The sequence below is a fragment of the Ixodes scapularis genome, unplaced genomic scaffold (assembly GCF_016920785.2).
Source record: "Ixodes scapularis isolate PalLabHiFi unplaced genomic scaffold, ASM1692078v2 PGA_scaffold4__175_contigs__length_147842914, whole genome shotgun sequence".
NCBI classification, from domain to species: domain Eukaryota; kingdom Metazoa; phylum Arthropoda; class Arachnida; order Ixodida; family Ixodidae; genus Ixodes; species Ixodes scapularis.
This window is the reverse complement of record NW_024609879.1, coordinates 140,883,933-140,902,709: the sequence shown is the minus strand read 5'-3', so window position 1 is coordinate 140,902,709 and position 18,777 is coordinate 140,883,933. Positions and strand designations below refer to the sequence as shown.

The 18,777-nt window shown below is 45.0% G+C and overlaps 1 protein-coding gene across 2 annotated transcripts; it reads right to left on the bottom strand.

The window, feature by feature from the left end:
* Nucleotides 1-64: 64 nt before the first annotated feature.
* On the bottom strand, nt 65-18,768 carry LOC8044079 (golgin subfamily A member 5). 2 transcript variants are annotated; one of them, XM_040502170.1, is made up of 15 exons: nt 18,518-18,768; nt 16,867-17,295; nt 15,856-16,122; nt 15,536-15,755; nt 15,202-15,325; nt 14,202-14,298; nt 12,354-12,460; nt 10,048-10,268; nt 6,382-6,487; nt 5,085-5,183; nt 3,895-4,044; nt 2,258-2,336; nt 1,594-1,693; nt 1,078-1,141; nt 65-295 (listed from the first exon to the last, which is right to left on the bottom strand). In XM_040502170.1, exons 2-15 carry the CDS (start codon nt 17,285-17,287, stop codon nt 188-190), a joined length of 2,163 nt encoding a protein of 720 aa, XP_040358104.1. In that variant the 5' UTR covers nt 17,288-17,295; nt 18,518-18,768; the 3' UTR covers nt 65-187. The 2 variants fall into 2 exon arrangements, with proteins under 2 accessions (XP_040358104.1, XP_040358105.1); XM_040502171.2 differs by having other exon boundaries at nt 18,514-18,750.
* Nucleotides 18,769-18,777: the final 9 nt, after the last annotated feature.

Sequence of the window (18,777 nt, the reverse complement as noted above, 5' to 3'; positions counted from 1 at the left end):
TTGGTCCTAAGCAAATGCAAGTGTGCTAACGGGCTTTTACAACGGGTGGACGGAGACCGTCGGGTATGATATGCACTCGTCGTTTATTTCTAATGGAGCGGCACTTGAAAGCGTGCGCCTCTGTTATGGACACAATGTACAGGGGAGAAAGTCTGCTCTTTTCGACGGACGCGTCCCCGCTCGCGCGCTACGCTTGCTTGGGCAGTCCGCCGGTCTGCTTGGTGAGGGAGTGCGGCCCGTGGATCTCGGGTTCGTAGGTGAGCAGCACGATCATCACCCAAAAGTGAAGCAGGCCCTGGAAAAAACACAAAATGGGGAGAAAATGCAAGGTTATGACCTCCAGAGTGTCGTATTCTTGCCTTGTGGCTACGGTGAAATATTCTGGGGGCTGAGTGACTCCACAGCAAGGCTCCTAAATGTAGTCTGTGTGAGTTGTCTTTAAGAGACTAATCCCGAACGTCGTGCAACCCTAAGTTGAACTGGGCACATCTCTTAGAGGAAAGTTGGCTACCACTTCGACACATACTGTACGTTTCTTTTTGTAAGTCACTTGGGATGGGGTTCTTATACTAAGAATTATAACTCCCAAATAAAGGACAATGGAATTTTTTTCCTACTTATAGCATCTGATTGAAGCCCCACATATGAAGGAAATTGTACAATATATCTGCATCAGTTGCTTGGCTAGACGTGCCAGTGCACGATGTACCCTAAAAGAGTTTTGCTGGTTATAACTTACAAGTTTATCCTCTGACAGCAAGGTCAATGCATGGACACTACAAAAATTCTTCCTCGGCATGTCAACTATTTCCACAAGCTAGGAAAGATGTTTGGCTTTAAGAGCAAGGCACATGTAACCAAAAAGGTAAAGCTGCAAATATACCTTGAATATCTTGGTTTCTCAATTCCTTTTTGTTTGCAAGGCGTTCGCAAGCTAAGATTAGGGCATTTGACTAGGGTATATTATTCCTGGAAGCCCTCAACACTTGCCTCAAATTTAGGAACGCCAATTGTTACCAACAGTCGCGAGCCAACGGTCATGTGCACTGTAGTCAAAACTGCGTGGTGCAAACTTACCATGTAGACCAGGATAAAGATGCGAGCCAGGGGGTAGCGTCTCAGAAACACGCCCGCACGTACGCTGAAATCCCACAATGCAGACGTCTCGGGTTTTAAGACGCCACACGCTAGGTTCATTCGATGGGTCTGAACCGGCTGAACCAGTTCACACAGTTCAGAAACTGGCGTATTCGATGCAACCGAAACTGCTGGCACTCGTCTGAACTCTGTCTGAACTAGATCAGAATAGTTTGCCAAATCAACTGAACCGGCAGTATTTTAAAAAGAAATATTGACAATAAATTTACACGAAGACAACTTCATTACATTTATATTGCACTCCTCATGCTAGCGAGATAGTACAGTTGCGCTTCACTATCATTGTAGCCGTCTGGGACACGTACGAGGGCAGGCATAACAGAACCCCAAGGTCGCGGTGCGATCACCGCTTTTGATCGGTATAGCCAATTATAGCAGACGTGCAACAAGACGACAAACGCAGCGACGTAGCACTTTTGGTGCTCCTCGACTGACCTGAAGGAGTCAATGACCCCGTATGCCCTCTTGACCTTTCGGGTCATGGTACCGTCGAAGGGAGACTCCGTAAACATCCCGGGTAATCTGGCTCTTGTGTCTGCGAGGAGAAAGTCGTTGCAAGTGGGTGCCCGTGCGTCTGACCACAGTGCAGAGTGCGTAACTGGTATCGACAACTTGTACTCACCCAAATTTTCGGCTGAAACAGCAAAATAGGGGGCAGGCAATGTTAAGTAAGGACTCAGATTTCTTTCTTAGGTTGGGGAAATTACAAACTGACGTGCACGTCGCTGTCATTTTGTTCCCTTCCTTATTGCACATACAATGGGGCAGTATTCGAATTATTAATTTGACATAAAATGGTTTTCAGGTATTTCCTAGCCCGATCAACAAAAAAAAAAGCATCTTAGGGAATCGAGAGCTTATGTTTATTTTCTCGACTGGCAGAGTATCTTGTCATATCAGTTCATGAAGGAAAATAGTAAGCAAAAAGGAGCTTTCCAAAAACATGCCAATAAACAAAACACCGTCAATGTGTAGTACTTTGTCTCTGGCAAGTCAGTTCCTGTAGACTGTAATAGCTACGACCGAAATGCTCGCACGTGTCTCCATCGTCCGACGAAAGCCGAAGACTCGGTATAATGCAGACCAAATAACTACTTACTGTCTTCGGACGACTGACCGAATCCGGCGATTGCTGTGTGGGGCTTTGGACCGTGCATTTGAGACTCCTTCATCTGGCGCTGAAACAGAGAAACAAAACAAAAAATTGTTTTGTTTTGTTTACGCAGGTTGAATTATCAGAATTCAACCTGCGGGTCTTCACAAAGTGCTTTTACAAATACGGTAGACTTCGTGATGGCACATAATTGTACTATTAACTGACTACGAGCCAATATTACCAATCATGGCCACACTACATTTGGCAGTGTTGGGAAGTACATTGTACTCGAGGTACTACTACTTCAGAAAATGTGCACTCCACTTGAAGCACATCCTCTTAGTATGTGGTACTTGTACTTTTATGACACTTTCCGAGGAAAGTATGACTCCCGACTTCAAGGTACATTTCCTAAATTTGGTCTTGTCAAATCTGTATCGCAAAATGATGCTTTGCCAACTCTGAAAAAGTACTGGGGGGATATTCCGCTCACCAGAAACGCAAGCAGATGACGCATTGCTCCGTTTGTGGCGGGGGCGGCTTTCCCACAGCATTCCAAACTCTCTCTACTTCTGGCTCGGCCAGTGCAAGCGAGGAGGTTTAAAATATTAGGAGAGGTCATTCCTCCACAAGAGCATTGCTTGCAGAAGCTACAAGGCTGACGTCACGCTCTCTCCTGGCATGTTTAACTCCCTCGGGTGCGAACCAGTGCAAGCAGTGCCAAATTCAGAAGTCTCAGGGACTTCCCAGATTTGGCGCCATTTTCGAAAAACACTAACAACTCTTTGGCCACTTAAATTTATTCAATATTCGCCACCATTTCTGAAATAACTGATGCACCGCCCTACCATTAAAAAAAATGTATACCAGTTAAAAAAAAAAAAAGCTTGGGGAAGGAAAGGGCATAATAAAAGATGGTGTTCAAAAGTAATTGTACTTTAATTTAAAAATACAGGGTGGAAAGAGCCAACGAAGTCACGGGAGAGGAACCACATCAGCTGGGCACCAATCAGTTCCAAAATTTGCGGCAATCAACATCCGGCTATCCAAAACCATGCGAGCCGGCACCCGGCTCACGTGGTTCCTTTTGCCGCCAGCACGACGCACAGGTGTATCTCCGGACTGCATGCTCCTTTGGCCTCGGTGGCTCTTTCCACCACTGCACATTGTATTTATAGTACTTTACATCAAGTACATTGCATCCTGTGTACTCACTATACTTGAAGTTTACATCATTTCTCATTTACTTTGTACTTTACTTAGAGTGCTTTTTAGATGTACTTTACCAAGACTGACGTCTGGTAACCTCAACAGACCCTTTTCGAAAGTATGAGGCAACACTGATGGTCGCCATTTCTTGGGCACGAGCGCATGATTAGATCCAAGCCTTCGCCGAATGCCAACACAGTCATATAACAATATGTGCTCGCGGTATGTGCCCAAGCAATGGCGGACAGGCGATGGCACGGACTTTTGAAAGGGGTCTACATCCTATCTCGTGAAGCCAAGTAGCGCGGAAAATGGCGGCGAAATAAAGACAAGCTTAGTCTTTCCACGAGCATGCAGTGATCCGTGACCTGTAGTCATCAAACTGGTCGTGAGGAAGCACAGGCTAAAGTGTACACGGTAGTACTACGTACCTCCATCCTCTCGAGCTGCAGCGTAAGGGAGTTCTTCTCCGTGCTCAGGGCTTCCACCAGCGTCTGCTTCTGAATCAGGCTCTCCGTCAGAGCGTGAAGCCGGGCCTCGAGTTCCGCTTCACTCGTGGTGCTCATCGACTTCGTCATGATCTGCAACCACCACGCACAAACTCGGCGTCAGCAAGAGCGTCGACCCTATGACGACCTCACTTCACTCGTGTAATCTGCCAGCACGACAACAGCAACTCAAAGCACTAGTTTACTAACCCCCTCCCATTGGAAATGCCGAATGGAAGAGACGAATGTTCAATATAGTAATCATGAGAACCTCCATAACCAGCCCTGGGAAATAAGCGTGTTCTATCGTCGTCGGCGTTGGTAGAACTTGCCTGTTTTTTTACTTTCCTAGACCAACCGTAACCCATCTACTGACAACGTATCTTGGTCCTTAGACGTGACGGGCCCAGGTTTAAGGAAAGATTAATAGATTGTATAAGTCTACAAGTGCACATTCTGTAGGCATCACCTAATTAACTTGTAGGCAGCGCAGCAATTCGCAGCCCAACAACAACACGCAAGTTTGTGGTTCATTGTTTTTTTTTACTATGGTGGCAGCGAGGTAGACTCATTTTATCAGTACATTAATCATGTTTCGAGTGAGAGAAGCATGCTTTTTGTGCAACTATTACTATTTGTATTTTAATTCGCAACAGGATTCACATGCAGTAGCCTACTCCCCATCTCTGCTATCATTAATCGAGAATAGTAGCACACTTTAGGATGAAAAGTTGACCAAAGTTCATGTAGAGAAACGTTAGACTGCATACATAACGCCACCCGGGGTCTCGCGACGATATGGTCAAAACTACAGTTCCCATACTACACTAAGGCACTGGGTTGTCCATAATGTTACCTTGCATTAGGTGCCAGGTTTGAAAGGTACAACGAAACAAGCGTTTTGACGTTTACTTTATAACAATGTCATCAAACAACACATCTCGACATCTAATCAGTGTCTTATATGAAGTAAACTGATTGATTGATTAATCAATGAATGATCGATTGTATTGGCAAATCAAGGACTGATCAGTCAGTCAATTATGTATTGGTTGATCAATTGTTTAATTACAGGTAGATTAGACTAATTACATAATTAGTGTATTTATTGATTGAATGATTAATTGAATGACCTGCTTGCGTAGCTTCTCCAGCTCGGCGTCCCGTTCTGCCAGTCGTTGTCGGAACCCCTCCTTGGCCCGGCGCAGGTCTTCTTCGAGCAGACTGCTCGCCTGGGTGGAGAAAAAGACACCGACATTCGCTCATATTTTTGCACTTCGTACCAACGAAAGGTCTCAGACACCCCATTAAAATAATTTATCTTTTTGCATTAAAATACGGATATGGCATTAGGATGTGGAGTCAAGACGCAACCCGATTTTTCGTTGCAAAGCCGCATAATTGCTGACAAAGAACATGTTTGAACCAAAATGCAGAAGACTGGCGCCAAGGAACTTTAAACACTAGGGTTGTGTGAATATTCGAAATTTTGAATAGTAGTTCCGAATAATACACTATTCGAATATTCGCTTCGAAAAGAATTGCACTATTCGCGTTTTTCAAAGTGTTGATTGCGGCAGGTTAGCCCCGTTGAGTGTGCTTCTTACCACGCACCGGTGCGCTGCGGAGAAGCCAAACCCATGAAAGTGAGCTCTCGGGTGTTCTTTCTCTGCATTACATCGGTGCTCGGTATGAAGCGCACTTAACGGGGTAACCCGCCGCGATGAACAATATCGTAATTGCGTGCTTGGAAGAAAAGCATACATTCAAAGCGGGATGGTGCACCCGTGCCGACTGCATTTTAAAATAAATGGAAACTTTGTTGATGTGTATATCTACATTGTAGTAAGAGTTTCAAAATTAAACTTTTAGGCAAGAGTGTACAATGTTAGGCAGAGATGCTTTCACAATCTGTGTTCATCATGCGCGATTCATTCTTTTTTAACTCGAGAAAGAATATTTTACATAGCAAGATTTGTAAATTCACTCAATCTGTATAGTTGGCCATCTCTATAGGATTCATTTTACGTTAAATCCGTCGTTTACTTGTCATCCCAAGACACTAGACTTTCTAAGGTCATAGTTCATAAATATAGATAGATTAAACTTAGCTTATAAATGAACAAGTGGAACAAGCTTCACAGGTTTAGCTGGGTTTTCGTCTAAGCATTATGCAATAGTAGTGAATGGTATGGAAAAACTATTTGAATCGAAAATATTCGGCCAAAACCACTATTCGCTTCGAATTCGCTTCAAACTCAAAATCTACTATTCGCAAAAGACTATTAAACACACAACGCTCTGGTCGTTTTGCTGCCTGCAACAATTTGCTACCACGTGTGACAACTACCCTCCATGTGGCAGCTGTCTGCAGAACGAACGGCAACTCCTAGTTGCAGAGTTTCGAACCCCTCCACAGCCGCCACCCACCTGAGCGGTCTGTCGGCTTTCGAGCTCTGCGTCCTGCCTCTGGTGGCGTTCTTGGCGCACCTCTTCCAACAGCGCCCTCTGCTGCTCCTGAAGGGACTCCACCTCTCTGCACGAGGGGCCATGGGCACGCTATCACCGTCAACGCACTTTAAAGAGACCATGCAGCTACTGTGTATTTATAGGAGTACTAATGGCAATTTTGGTTTCATTGATGCCCCAGAACAACCATGAAGTGTTGATATGGTGGTAGATGCACAGAGTAGAGCATCCTTGCTAAGTCGCAACTGAGCGAGAGACTGCTCGTCTTATATGCACATTGCACAGCGCATAATCGAGGCACACTGGAAGAAAGCAAATTCTCTTAAGACATCCGGACATGGCAGCACCAGTTTCTCTTTTACCCATGCTGGTTTTTGCAAAAAGTTTGAGTGGCCCACATTCTTTCTTTCCTACTACCTCTTTTTGCTCCGATCGGAGAGTCTCACCCCCTTTAGGAAACGGACAAGATTATCTCGCGGCAACGAAGAATCCGCTCAGTCGGACTTGCCGCAGGATGAACACAAAAAAGAGATAATCCTCAAATGTGGCAACACAAGAGAAAAAATTCTTGCAACCACCAGCTGCTCGTCTAACAATCTGTCCTAAAATTAAAAAAAAAAGAGTTACATGGTAGGGTAAACGACCCATCTTGGTTTTAATTTTTTACCTCAAAGACCACTGTTACATGGTACAGTAAATGGGTCATCTTGGTTCTAATTTTTGTACCTCACAAACAACTGCATACATTTTCTTGTGAAATTCCATGTATTGAATGGTATTAAATGCACAAAAATGTATTAAAAAACAAAGAAAAAAAAACTCCAGTTTCATGTTAGGATAAACAGGTCATCAGGTTTTAATTTTGTACCTCAAAAACTACTGTATATATTTTATAGTGAAATTTTATGTCTCGAATGGTGACATCCTTGGGATTAACTTTCTGTTGCTCTTCTTCTAAAGGATATTTTTACACTTTTAGCACCAGTGTCAAATTTTAAGCCGAGTTCCAGTTTTTAATGTACCTTTTCTTAGCAACAAAAGATGCCCATTTAATTTAGCACTTACCTTTAACATGTCACTGGCTTTAAACTAAACCTAAAAAAAAAAATTAACATGCAGCATGCAGGAAAAAATTTTTTTCTTACTTGCCATGAGCCATAAAAGGGAACTTTTTTGTTTTAAATTTTTTAACATTATAATGAAGTAAATTCTTGAAACTTTTATGTTCAAACTGTTGGAAAACTATTTTACTATACGCTGTAAAAGTTTTAGAGTAACCAGATAAGTAGTTGCTTAGTAAAGGTACATTAAAGTTTTAAAAAATTGCAAAAATGTCATTTTTAGAAAAACACAATTTCATGTCTCCACATTTGTCACAAAGGTTAAGAGTTAATTTAGTGGCTTTCGATAACCCTCAGCAAGTTTTTAATTTAAATCATATGTCTATTTTCACTAATTAAAAAGGTAATTAGCAATTTTAAAATAATTAGCCGACTGATCGTTATGATTAGCCCCTTATACAACCTCCCCTGGCTGTATAACTCACCTGAACAGACCGCAAAAATGTAGCTTTTAGGGCTTCTTTTAAAAAATTCTGTTACACTTAAAAAAAAAAAAGCCCTGTATTTTCCTTCTACAGGTACACATTCTCTTCAGGAGCACCTTTTGGAAATTCAAAACATGTGACATTCTGTTGTGAATTGAGTTCTTTTTTTTACAAGTTATGCAGTGTTTTTCGTATATAAGGTTCATCCAGAGTCGTACAATTTTCGTTTTAAAACTTTAAAATCACCCAGTTCCCGTAATTTTGTGCGAAAGAACCAGCATTGTAAAAATCTCACGTGTCATGGAATGGTTCTTTGTGCCCTTGAAATGCGATCAAACGAGTGATAATGCGTAGTGGTCGTCTAATGCAGTCAACAAATCTTGAGTCAAGTATCTGAATGTAGAGGCCCAGGAAGCTTTCAGGAATTCAACATCAAATTGAGAGCTACCGGGTACACAGCCTTCTAAATAATTGGTGGCAAACAAAAAAAAGCCTCAACAATCACCCTAAGACAAATAAAATTTTTCCTCCTCCTCCTCCTCCCTGAGGTACACCTTAGCACTTCTTATGAGTTGCGACTGCGAAAGTATGCATGCCTCTTTTCGCTCCCTTCTTTCGTCTGCAAATTACGGCGCGCTGACCTTTGGCACGAAGCGGTGGAGCCGCTGCCTTGCGGACACGCAGCGCCATTGGGTGAGCAATCGTTGAAACTGACGTGCAGCAGCCAATGGGATTGAAGCCAAAAATCCATCAGCTTTACTCCGCTCCTTTGGGATCGAGGAAACTAGGCGCCTTTGTCTAGGCTTTTTGCGTGGTTTCATAGCTGGGAGCTGGCTTCACTTGGAGAAAGGATCTAAGGTGCCGTTTTCGCACTTCAAACTGATGAGATCGGCTCGCTCCATGAGACCAGTTAATGCTTTCGCATTAAAAATGCAGCAGAGGGTATCACTATCACACTGATGAGCTTTCTGTGCAGTTATTTGCATAGTCTAAGTTGTTGGGATGGGGACAACTTCGAACTTTACACGCAAGGACATCGGGGTGGCAGAACAGCAACTCTGTTTAATCACTCGTCTTGTCTTAGGGGAAGCTCTACCTTTGCCCAAGCCGGTTATACCATATCTTCAGACCATTTCAGCCTCAGTGAGTAATGTAGCTGCCGCCTCGGAGCCTGGCCTGAGGATTTCCATGTGGCGGGTTTGAATCCCGGCCGAAGTGCCCGCAATCTGACGGAGGCTTATTGCGGAGGAGGCGCCGTGTAACTGAGCTTTCGGTTGCACGTCAAAAGATCCCCATACGGTCCAAAATAATCCTCAGTCCTCCGCTGGGGTGTGCCAGATTCCCGTCGTTCGTTTGGCACGTAAAACCCCCAAATTTGAAACAATGCAGCCTGCACGGTAACGTGTCCAGCAGGCCGATGTGTGCCAAATTCTTGTCCTCTGACGACTGTTTTGGGGAGAGTTGAGCTAATTCGACCTGACACGTTCCGTCAACAGCCCTCTCTCTGTTGTCAACATTTTACGCTACAATAAGTTGCAGTCAGTTTGTTCTCGCACGTAACCAACCCGGCTATGTTGCCTTGTTACTCTTCGGCGCAAGCAGTTCCTCGTGTCTGCCCGTACTATTATGGGGGTCATTTTTTTCCTTTGCCAACAGCTAAAACGCATACATTGTTACCAAGGTATTTTTAAATTTTCATAAAATGAAAGGGGCTGTGGGTCACATGCTCATTATTTCACGGTAAATTAATTCTTACTAGTGGGGCCTACAAGTGGAAAACTGGCATGACCCCAAAAGGCTAAAACATTCGGGTCTCTGTCACTCTGAAAAGACCGGATTTCGAACCAAGTTGCCTGTTTACATTTCTCGCCATGAAATTGACTATTACCTCGTGCGCAGCAACAACCAAATCTGTCGCTGGAGCCTTGCATATTGACACGATGCTCAACAGGAAAAGAGGCCTGGCAATCTACTCCCGAAAAACGCTCGGCCAATGGGAACCCAAAGGAGCGCAACAGCCTGATTTACGACTATAATCACGTGGACGGCACATCAGAATGAACATTAGTCGGTGCCCTGACCTGCGGAGAGCGCTCTCCTGCTCGTGGAAGTCGGCCGAAAGCGCTTCCGCCTGCGCCTGGGTCCGCTGCAGCTCTGCGCGGAGCTGCTCGCACTCCTGGGTGGTCGCTTCCAGCTCCGCCGCAGAGATGTTGGATCGGTTGCCCTCCGAGTCGGACAGGTCCAGCGGAGAACCGCCCACGCTGGCTGCGTCCTTCAGGCTAGCAATCAGCTTCTCTTTCGACTGCACCAAGAAAGAAAGCTCCCGTAAGAAGAATGGAGAAGGACGCTCGAAGGAATTGCCATATTTTCCAGTTCATAAGTCGCGCTTCTTTGTACAGTCGGCACGTCAAAACTTATGATGTGGATCCAAGCCACTATGTTTTGGACCGTCTTCAAACCGCCCAAAGAGTAGGCATCCGGCGGGTGCTCTGCCGTTCTTTTGTCATAAATGTTGATGCGGCTCCCGTCTTTCATAGGCAAAGTTTGCACTTATAAAAAGAAAATGCATATAAATTGCACCATTGTATAAAAAACGCCAACCAAAATTTTCAAGGAGAAAAAAAATCTATTTATATGCCGGAAAATATGGTATGCATTTACAAATGCCCTCGCGGGAAAATCCGTGCAAGGCACCGCCCATTTTAGAACCAATTAGACTCTGAAATGCTTTTCATTCATAAAGTATAGGTCTGGTATTCACAAAGTACATCTTTATCATTACTAAATTAGGGCTCCGTGTTTCTGGTATTTACCGAATAACTCAGAAAAGTAGCCCTCAAACTGGTTATGCAGTGGAGGTTCATTATCCACAATGCACAGGTTTACTATTACATACGTTGATTATTCACACAGCATAGTTTTGCTATTCACTGAGCGTCTGCTTATTGCTGAGAAGTCATAAGTCTATTATTTGTGATGCACATAGCTCTTTCATTTATAAAGCATGCATTGTGATACCATAGAAGGTGCATTTCAGACCTATAGCAATGCTACCTTCTAGAACACACTGGCCTAGAAATGCTGAAAAGAAAACCAAATCACACAGGGGTCATAAACTGCTCAAACAATACTTGTCACTATGATTACCATATGCTACATACAGGTAATGAATACTAATGCTAATACTTTTTGTACTCAGCGGCGCAGATTACCCAGGCGTACAGGGTAAAAAAAAAGGCAATGCTGCCCATATTGAGATTTACTACAAAAGCAGAGCAAATCAAGCATATAGAGCAGGCATTAGATCCGTTCGATCCGGCCAAAAACTTCTGAACTAGTTCTGTCCGAGTTTGGAGCAGTGCAGGAATCATGCAGCGATGGCGCAGAACCAGTTCAACCACAGCGTCAGGACTGGCGCTGTGACCAGCGTCCGGAGCAGAAGCGCAGGGTGTCGTCTGCATCTGTTGGCTCTTTTTTCTCCACGCCACGTTGTATGCTACACTTAATTATTCGAGGTTCGATGAGACCATTTGCGTTTACGTACTTTTACACTAGGTGTATAAACTAAATCTTTTCTGTGAATATTTCTTTATTTGAGTGTACTAAAGACGTTTGCTGCACAAAATGCATTTCTTTCTGCATTTTTAACGGCCGTTCGCTTCCTATTGTTTCTGTAAGCATTTGTGTCCTTCACATTCATTTGGCAACACTAGATTAATTCCAAGTCTCTCGAGTTTCGCATTTTGTCCATTTCACGTCGGTAGTTACTGGCAGCAGCGCGTGGTAGCGGCCCCTTCAAAGAAGAAGGCGTGTCTTGGCCAAAATAGTTGTTGACCGTCAGTTCGATGTCAAGCTGAAGCATTTATTGTGATTCTCAAGAAATGTCCACGCTGAACTACCAAGCCGATGCCGATCTTCAGCGTATTTTCCCAGGCCCGTTAGTGGGTGTCCAGATACTAGCGGACAAAGCCTGCAGCATTATGCTCAGCTACATGCGAGTGCCAAGGCACTAAATCCCAGACCTCTGCAAGGTATCGGGATCATCAGCCTGCATCCCAAAGCTACTGAAGGCGGGGGCTATCAAGAGTGTGATACTTTTAGATTGCAGACACTTGAACAAGAGCTCCAAGAAATGGCACTGCGACCAGAAACGGACAAGGAGTGTCACACGTCTCCTCTTGTCGTCTGTTTCTGCACAGACGCTGAACTGACTCCAGGGCCGGTGCAAGGTTTTGAGGAACTGGATCTGAACTGGTTCAGAACTGGGATGAATTGAACGCCGCAGTGCGGCGGCCGTGCAACGTTTGGTTGAATCGAATGCACCGGTTCCTGCACTGCTGAAGTGGTTCAGCCAGTTCCGGTGAATTGAACAGACCAATTGTTTTACCTGAAGGATCCTCTGCGCCTTGTTCTTGTAATCGGCCAATTCCTGACGAGCCAGGTCTAAGCTGCAGCGAAGCGACGACGCCTGGCTGGTGGCTTCCTTGGCATGCGCTGAAACAGAACCCAGGGTCAATCCACGGGGTTAGGGATCCAATGTTTTCTGTTTTAATTTATTTTTCTCCACATTTGCCATATTTTTAGCTTTTTATCAGTTTAAACTGAAAAGAACAAGACCCTAGCCATAACTCCAATAACTGAGGCCAGGTAATCAGCGCTTAGCTCCTAGTAATTGTACAAAAAGTGGGGATCCAGAAGAGGCCAAACACATATGGTTCCATGTTCGCATCTCGAAATTTAAAGGGCCAGTTGAGGCTTTTCCCATAAAGGTAATTCAATGTGTATCTTGTACGGCTGTCACATTTAACAGCAGACCAGACAATATTGAAAAGGTGATAACCCGAACAGACGATTTGGGACCTGAGATACAACCTCATATATCAGTGCTTTGAGCTGAAGCGAGCACCACATTCACTTTAGTGTTTCAGCTCTAGAACACAACCTCAAAAACAAAAAACAAAACTATATCTCCCTACGATCAGAAAATGTGCAGGGAGGTAACCTGCAGACTTGGGATATCCACCGCCTAACTACCGTCGGATGTCCATACCAAAAGGGGAGTTATTTTAAACAGAAAATTGAGGATTCAAACATTTGATAAAGAGTTAAAGAGGCGGTGTGACAATATTCAGTTGGAATGTTTCTCACTTTACGTGAGCTTATGCAGAGTGCAATTTCGTCTGCTTCTTGCACAGGTGTTGCAATGATTGGCCGAGCTCTTATTGGCTGATCAAAAAAAAAATAGAGGGTAGACCTCAAGGCATCCAGCATTGAGGTCTGCCCACTATCCTTCCAATGAAAGCCAATCAAAGCTCAGCATCGTTCTGGCGTCACCGCAACCCCTTCTCAAGGAGCAGAGGACCTGTGCCCCTTGAGAATATACTCGCATGAAACGCCACTGACCAAGAAACATCTTTGTTGCGGTGTAATTAGAAGGAAAAAAACTAGCATTTTCTTTCAATCTCTTCTTCGCAAAACCCGATGACGTAGCTTGGAAGTCGCAGTGTCGGCATAGTCCCCCCAGTGACGATACAGTGGAATCTGGTTAGTTTGAACCCGAGGGGGACCAGAACTTTGTTTGAATAATGCAATGTTTGAATTACCGGGAGTTTCCTTCCTGGAAGCACATAGGACGGAACCTGTACGTTGGTTTGATTTATCTGCGATTGTGAATTCACGGGACTCCACTGCATTTCAATGCGGCTCGTAGATAAAACCCGAGCATTACGTGAGCACTCATTTTGAGCTCATCATAATCAATAGCTCGACGAGCATCGCTGCAATGACAACAATCGCTGCAGTGACAACCAATCACTGCAATGACAACAACAGCCAAACCATAACAATGTGTGGAACCGCTGCAATGACAACAATCGCTGCAGTGACAATCAATCGCTGCAATGACGATAGCCGAACCATAACAATGTGTGAAACTCGGCGCATGCTCTGCATTTTGCCAACGCCAGCGTGCGGCTATGATAAACATTGGGGGCATATAATCCTCTTCAGACGAAATGGCCGCTTGTTCTGGCTGCAAGTTAAGTGAGTAAATGCTGCTGTTTTGTTCCTTCTTTTTTTTTTTTATGACTACCATTGCACGCAAGAAAAGCGAACATGTTTTTCATAGGCTATGAATGTCAGGGATTCATTCTAAGTGGTATTTGTGATAAATACGAAAAGTTTGCACCACTCCTTTAAGTCGAATTTTGGAGGAAAAAAGTGTTTTCAAACGCACCTTTCTGTTCTGTGAGTTGCCGCTGTGCAAGGGTCAGGCTTTCCGAGAGGCTGGCGATTTCGCCCTCCATCCGATGCTGCCGCTGCATCGACTCGCTCTGCGTCAGATTCAATAAAGCAAAACGTAAAAATCTCATCAAGCACAGCCATCAAAAGTCACGCACTGCTCCGTCGCTGAGGTATGACAGCGGTCCTTATATAAACTACTTGCCTATCTGGAAGCTTTGGCAGTTTTTGCCCTAGTAAATTTTGTCATCACAAGTGGCCCTGATCTATGTAAAAATGAAAAAAAAAAAAAAAAAAAATCGAAATATTCTGATTTTTTTTTTTTTTTTTTAAGCACATATAGAACTTTTTAAACAATCGGAAAGAATAAACACAAATTCGGGACGAAAACAGACGCATACAACTGCCTCTGCGTATGCGTCTGTTTTCGTCCCGAATTTGTGTTTATTCTTTCCGATTGTTTAAGTATATTTACCAACACACTCGTTTTAATGTTAGAACTTTTTATTTAGCGTTTCAATTCTTTCTAAATAATATGGGAGCTCTAGGTTTCAGTTATAGATGGCGTTTCCAATCGTCTATCTTTTCGCCGGGTCATGTGGTTTGAGAAAAGAGTAGCCGCATAAAGTGACTTTCCCCACGGTGACTTCTCTTATCCCACATCTATCCTTTAGATTCTCTGAGCAACCTGCCTAGTTGACTCCTAACATCGACGGCGTGCCTTGGGTGCTTTGATTTGTCCCCAGAAAGAACTCTTCTGTACTGTGACGAAAAGATTCTGGACCAGGTAACCTAAAGATTGTGGTATGCCAGACAAGAACTGCTACCATGAAGTAGTGAAAGGTACCCTGTCTAGAGTGGGGAAAAGGTCAGATCTAATTACCATTTCATACTCGTTAAGTAACTAGAAAAGTAAGATTATGTACTGATGCCAAGATGCCCATGAAGTAATAAACTAATCGTAAGACCCCGGATGTTCCATGGATGTTCCATACCTGAGTGACCCGGTGGCATTCCTGCTCCTTGCGGAGCGCCTCTTCTGTCTGGGACAACTTGTCCCGCAGTGCGTCTACCGTCTGCCCCTGCGCCTGGGACACGTCCGCCTGCTCCTTAGACAGCCTGGGACACAGCAGACCCAATTTTCAAAAAATTTCCTCGAAAATGCAAACAACAATTTTAGTTACTAACAGAAACCTTTGGTTACGTCGTCACAGCTCGGAGGCGTGACGCCGTAACCAGAGGTGCGTTCCATGGCTCCACAGGAACCTGTGGCACTGTTTCAAATGGTGCATCCAGGTCCACCCTTTCACAAAGAAGAAGGGGAGAGACCTCTGGTTCTCGGTGCGTAGCTCTTCCACCAGCCGGCGCTTGGTGCCCAGTTCCTGGTCGGCCTCTTGCAGACGGACCCTGAGCACGGCCAGCTGGGCATCCTTGGCGTCCAGAGCAGATGACAGGTCACGTTCCCTGGCCTGCAGCTCGCGGATCGCCGAGTCACTTGAAGACACCTGGCTGTTCCAGTGGTCCATCCGGCTCTGAAGATGCTTCTTCTCTGCAAGCGCATAGCAGACGTGCGTGTCTGAAGCATCTGCTACAGTTCAGCGCTCGAGCCCTTCACAAAGCTAGACGGAGGTAAGCAGTCGGCAACTTACCGAGGTCAGTGTTCTTGGCCCTCTGGAGAGCAGTGGCCACCTCCTGGTTGAGACAGGACACCTCTTTGCGCAGCAGACGGTTTTCCTGTTCCAGTCCCTCCAGCTTGCTGTCATCGGACGCAGCGTCCACGTCACACGCAGCAGACTTCAGCAGCTCTTCCTGCTGAATTGACGCTCTCCGAACCACTGGGTCCTGTTCCGCCACATCCGCAGCGCTAACATCTTGGTCTGTTGGGATAGGCAAAGTCGTGTCCACCGTTGGTTCTTCTGAAAGAGTCAGTAAACTAATTCAGGGTACGGAGCAGGGAGCATAATGTATAATGTATATTATACAGCCGGCTACATTTTGGAGGAGGGGGAGGAGGGAGACTTCAGCCCCATAAGCCCCCCCCCCCCCCCCCCCTTCCTGGCTACGCTCCTGCAAGACACTATCAAAAAAGCAGAGCAGTTCTGAATGATATTTCCATTCTAACAACCAAAAAAGAATTGTAAGCAGTGATAGAGTGCGGGCGAGCTGGTAATGAATCAACATCTTGTAGACCCCGAGATGGGGAACAATAAAAAAAACATGTTTTTTTATTGTTCCTCCTATCACGGTCTACAAGACGTCAAAATAGAAAAAAGAGGTGCACAAAAATATTTCCCGGACATGCCATGAACAATACAGTGGAGGGCCGAATGATGGATTTCAGCAACTCCGAAATATTCTGCAAACCTTTAATGCAGCTGAAACTAATTTACCACAGAGTATGTTCCATCCAAATCAACTATCAGCAGTTTTAGTGATGTCTTTCTACATACATTTATTAAATAATACCTGCTACTTTTACAAGTAACTGGGTGACTTGTCCTAGAAAGTTTCCTATCAATAACTAAAGAGACCGTGGTGGTACCACAGTTAGCTGGGTGTTCTTGAAAATTAAATATATCATTCAATTTAACTGGACATACATTTTAGACAGTCGCACTGTACCGTGTCTGCACCCCGTATAAATGCAATAAAGGTCTAACCTGTGCCCTTCGCCGTCGACCGATCTACTGCTCCAACGTCTTCGTCTTCGTCCGGCGTCTGCTTGGCTGGACTGCGCGAGCGAACCGTCCTTACCAGCGATGAGCTCCGTTTCGGAGCAAGGGGCGTCGGCTCCGGGCTGTTGAGGAATTCCAACAGCTTGTCATCGCTGTTCTGCAGGCTGGATCTTCGCGGTTTCGGACTGCTCGAAGAGGTCAGCGACATGGCCGTCGATTTCGTCGTCTTGGGAAGGCTACCCGACGTCGAGCCGGCGTTGGGCCCAACGTTGGGGCTCTTGGCGTACGACATGAGGGTTGTCTTGGCGTTGGGCAACTTTGCGCTTTGTAGTGCGGTGGCCGCAGTCTGGTCCATCTTGGTCAGGAAGTCTTCCGCACGGCCCGCAATGTCGGTGAACCACGACATGCCGTCCGCTGTCAAGATATGAAGTGAAAGCCGTTAGTCATGGTACTGCCCAAACTTAACTGCATCATGCATAAGGACCAATGAGTTGCTACTATAGACCACCACGCGGCCCTAATGTCAAGCAGCTGCGGTGGCGCTGTCGACGGCACTGCGCATGCGCAGACGCTTCACTTGACGCAAATTCAGTTTCTGCGCAAGCACAGTGCCCACACCTTGCGTGGGCAAACGCAGGCTTGCTTGTAAACAGCGTGTCGGTCAATACTATGGCTCGCAATCTTTTAGCTGCTTATCATGATGTGTGAGGAAAGTATGTAGGACAAGTTACAAGTAAATATCGATTCTGAGCGGCTGAGTGATCTGTTCGTGAATCAATATGCGAAACTATGCGTATTAGCCATAGCCGAGTTTGTGGCTGCCGAGAGAAAGATGATGGCATGTTTCCAGTGCTTTTGCAATCAGCATTTCACACCCCCAAGATTGCCAGTCATAACAGTTTATAGGTGTGAGTTCTTCTGAGCATGCACTTCAAATTCTGAACGCATGTGGCCGATCTGGATGAGCATCGCACCGGCGGGCGGTCGTGTACCACTACTGTGTGGTGCACGTTAAAGACCCCAGGCTAGCGGTTGTGCTGCACTGGCTAAATGCTCATCTACAGCGAGTGACTCGTCGCAACTTTGAAATGGCTGACCAACTACACACTGTTTAAATATCCACACAACCCCAATTATTTTACTGCATAGTGGCATTCCATGACCTAAAGGCTTGTCGGGCAACGTTTTAGAGCTCACTGGGATCATCAACCAGTATTTGGCGACTATATAACAATCTACTAGGCACTATGACAACTAAAAATTTCGAGATCGTCTGACAATTAGTGTCACACATGGAGATTTCACAATTCTTTACCTCTCGCTAGGTTACAAAGAAAGAAAACAAGTGACCTCTCTTGTAACGAAGAAAAAAAGATCACAATTGAGCGAGGCATATTCTAGTCAATATCTTCCATGATCACAAACATCTTGACATTAGTTACGGTGTCTTTGTTGTGGAATGTTAGAGCCGTATATTAGGCGAGGGCAGGGCTCTACAGCAATCATGTAGCTGGATTACTTATGTTCGCAGACAATTCCCCTCAATCCTTCAACATGTTTAAGAACGCACTAGAAGAAATGTCAGCGTACAAAGGGTCAGATAGGAACACCTGTTAAAATAAGACAACTTACGTACTGTGTTGTTGGTATCAAAAGCGGGGTGTTTTAGTCCTTCCACAGCGTCCGCTTGGTCCTAAGCCGATGGAAGATTACATCCACGACCGTCACAGTGTACAAAACGCGTGCAGATAACTGACAAACATTGCTAATAAATAATTATAACGCAACTATTAAAAAGTTCCGAGTTCTGAGATGCACCGAAACATCACTAGCTAGAGAACCTCAGGGATCATACGTGTCGCCTCGTAGGTTTCGGAGAAGTTTTCTATTAAAACA

What these genes read in the sequence shown, in the direction of transcription:
- LOC8044079 (XM_040502170.1), bottom strand. Translation starts at nt 17,287, where the DNA reads ATGTCGTGGTTCACCGACATTGCGGGCCGTGCGGAAGACTTCCTGACC. An exon ending in CTACGCACCGAGAACCAGAG is followed by an intron (nt 15,326 to 15,535) that starts GTCTCTCCCCTT and finishes GCTGTGTCCCAG; the next exon opens with GCTGTCTAAGGAGCAGGCGG. An exon ending in GGGGTCATTGACTCCTTCAG is followed by an intron (nt 1,142 to 1,593) that starts GTCAGTCGAGGA and finishes GTGGGATTTCAG; the next exon opens with CGTACGTGCGGGCGTGTTTC.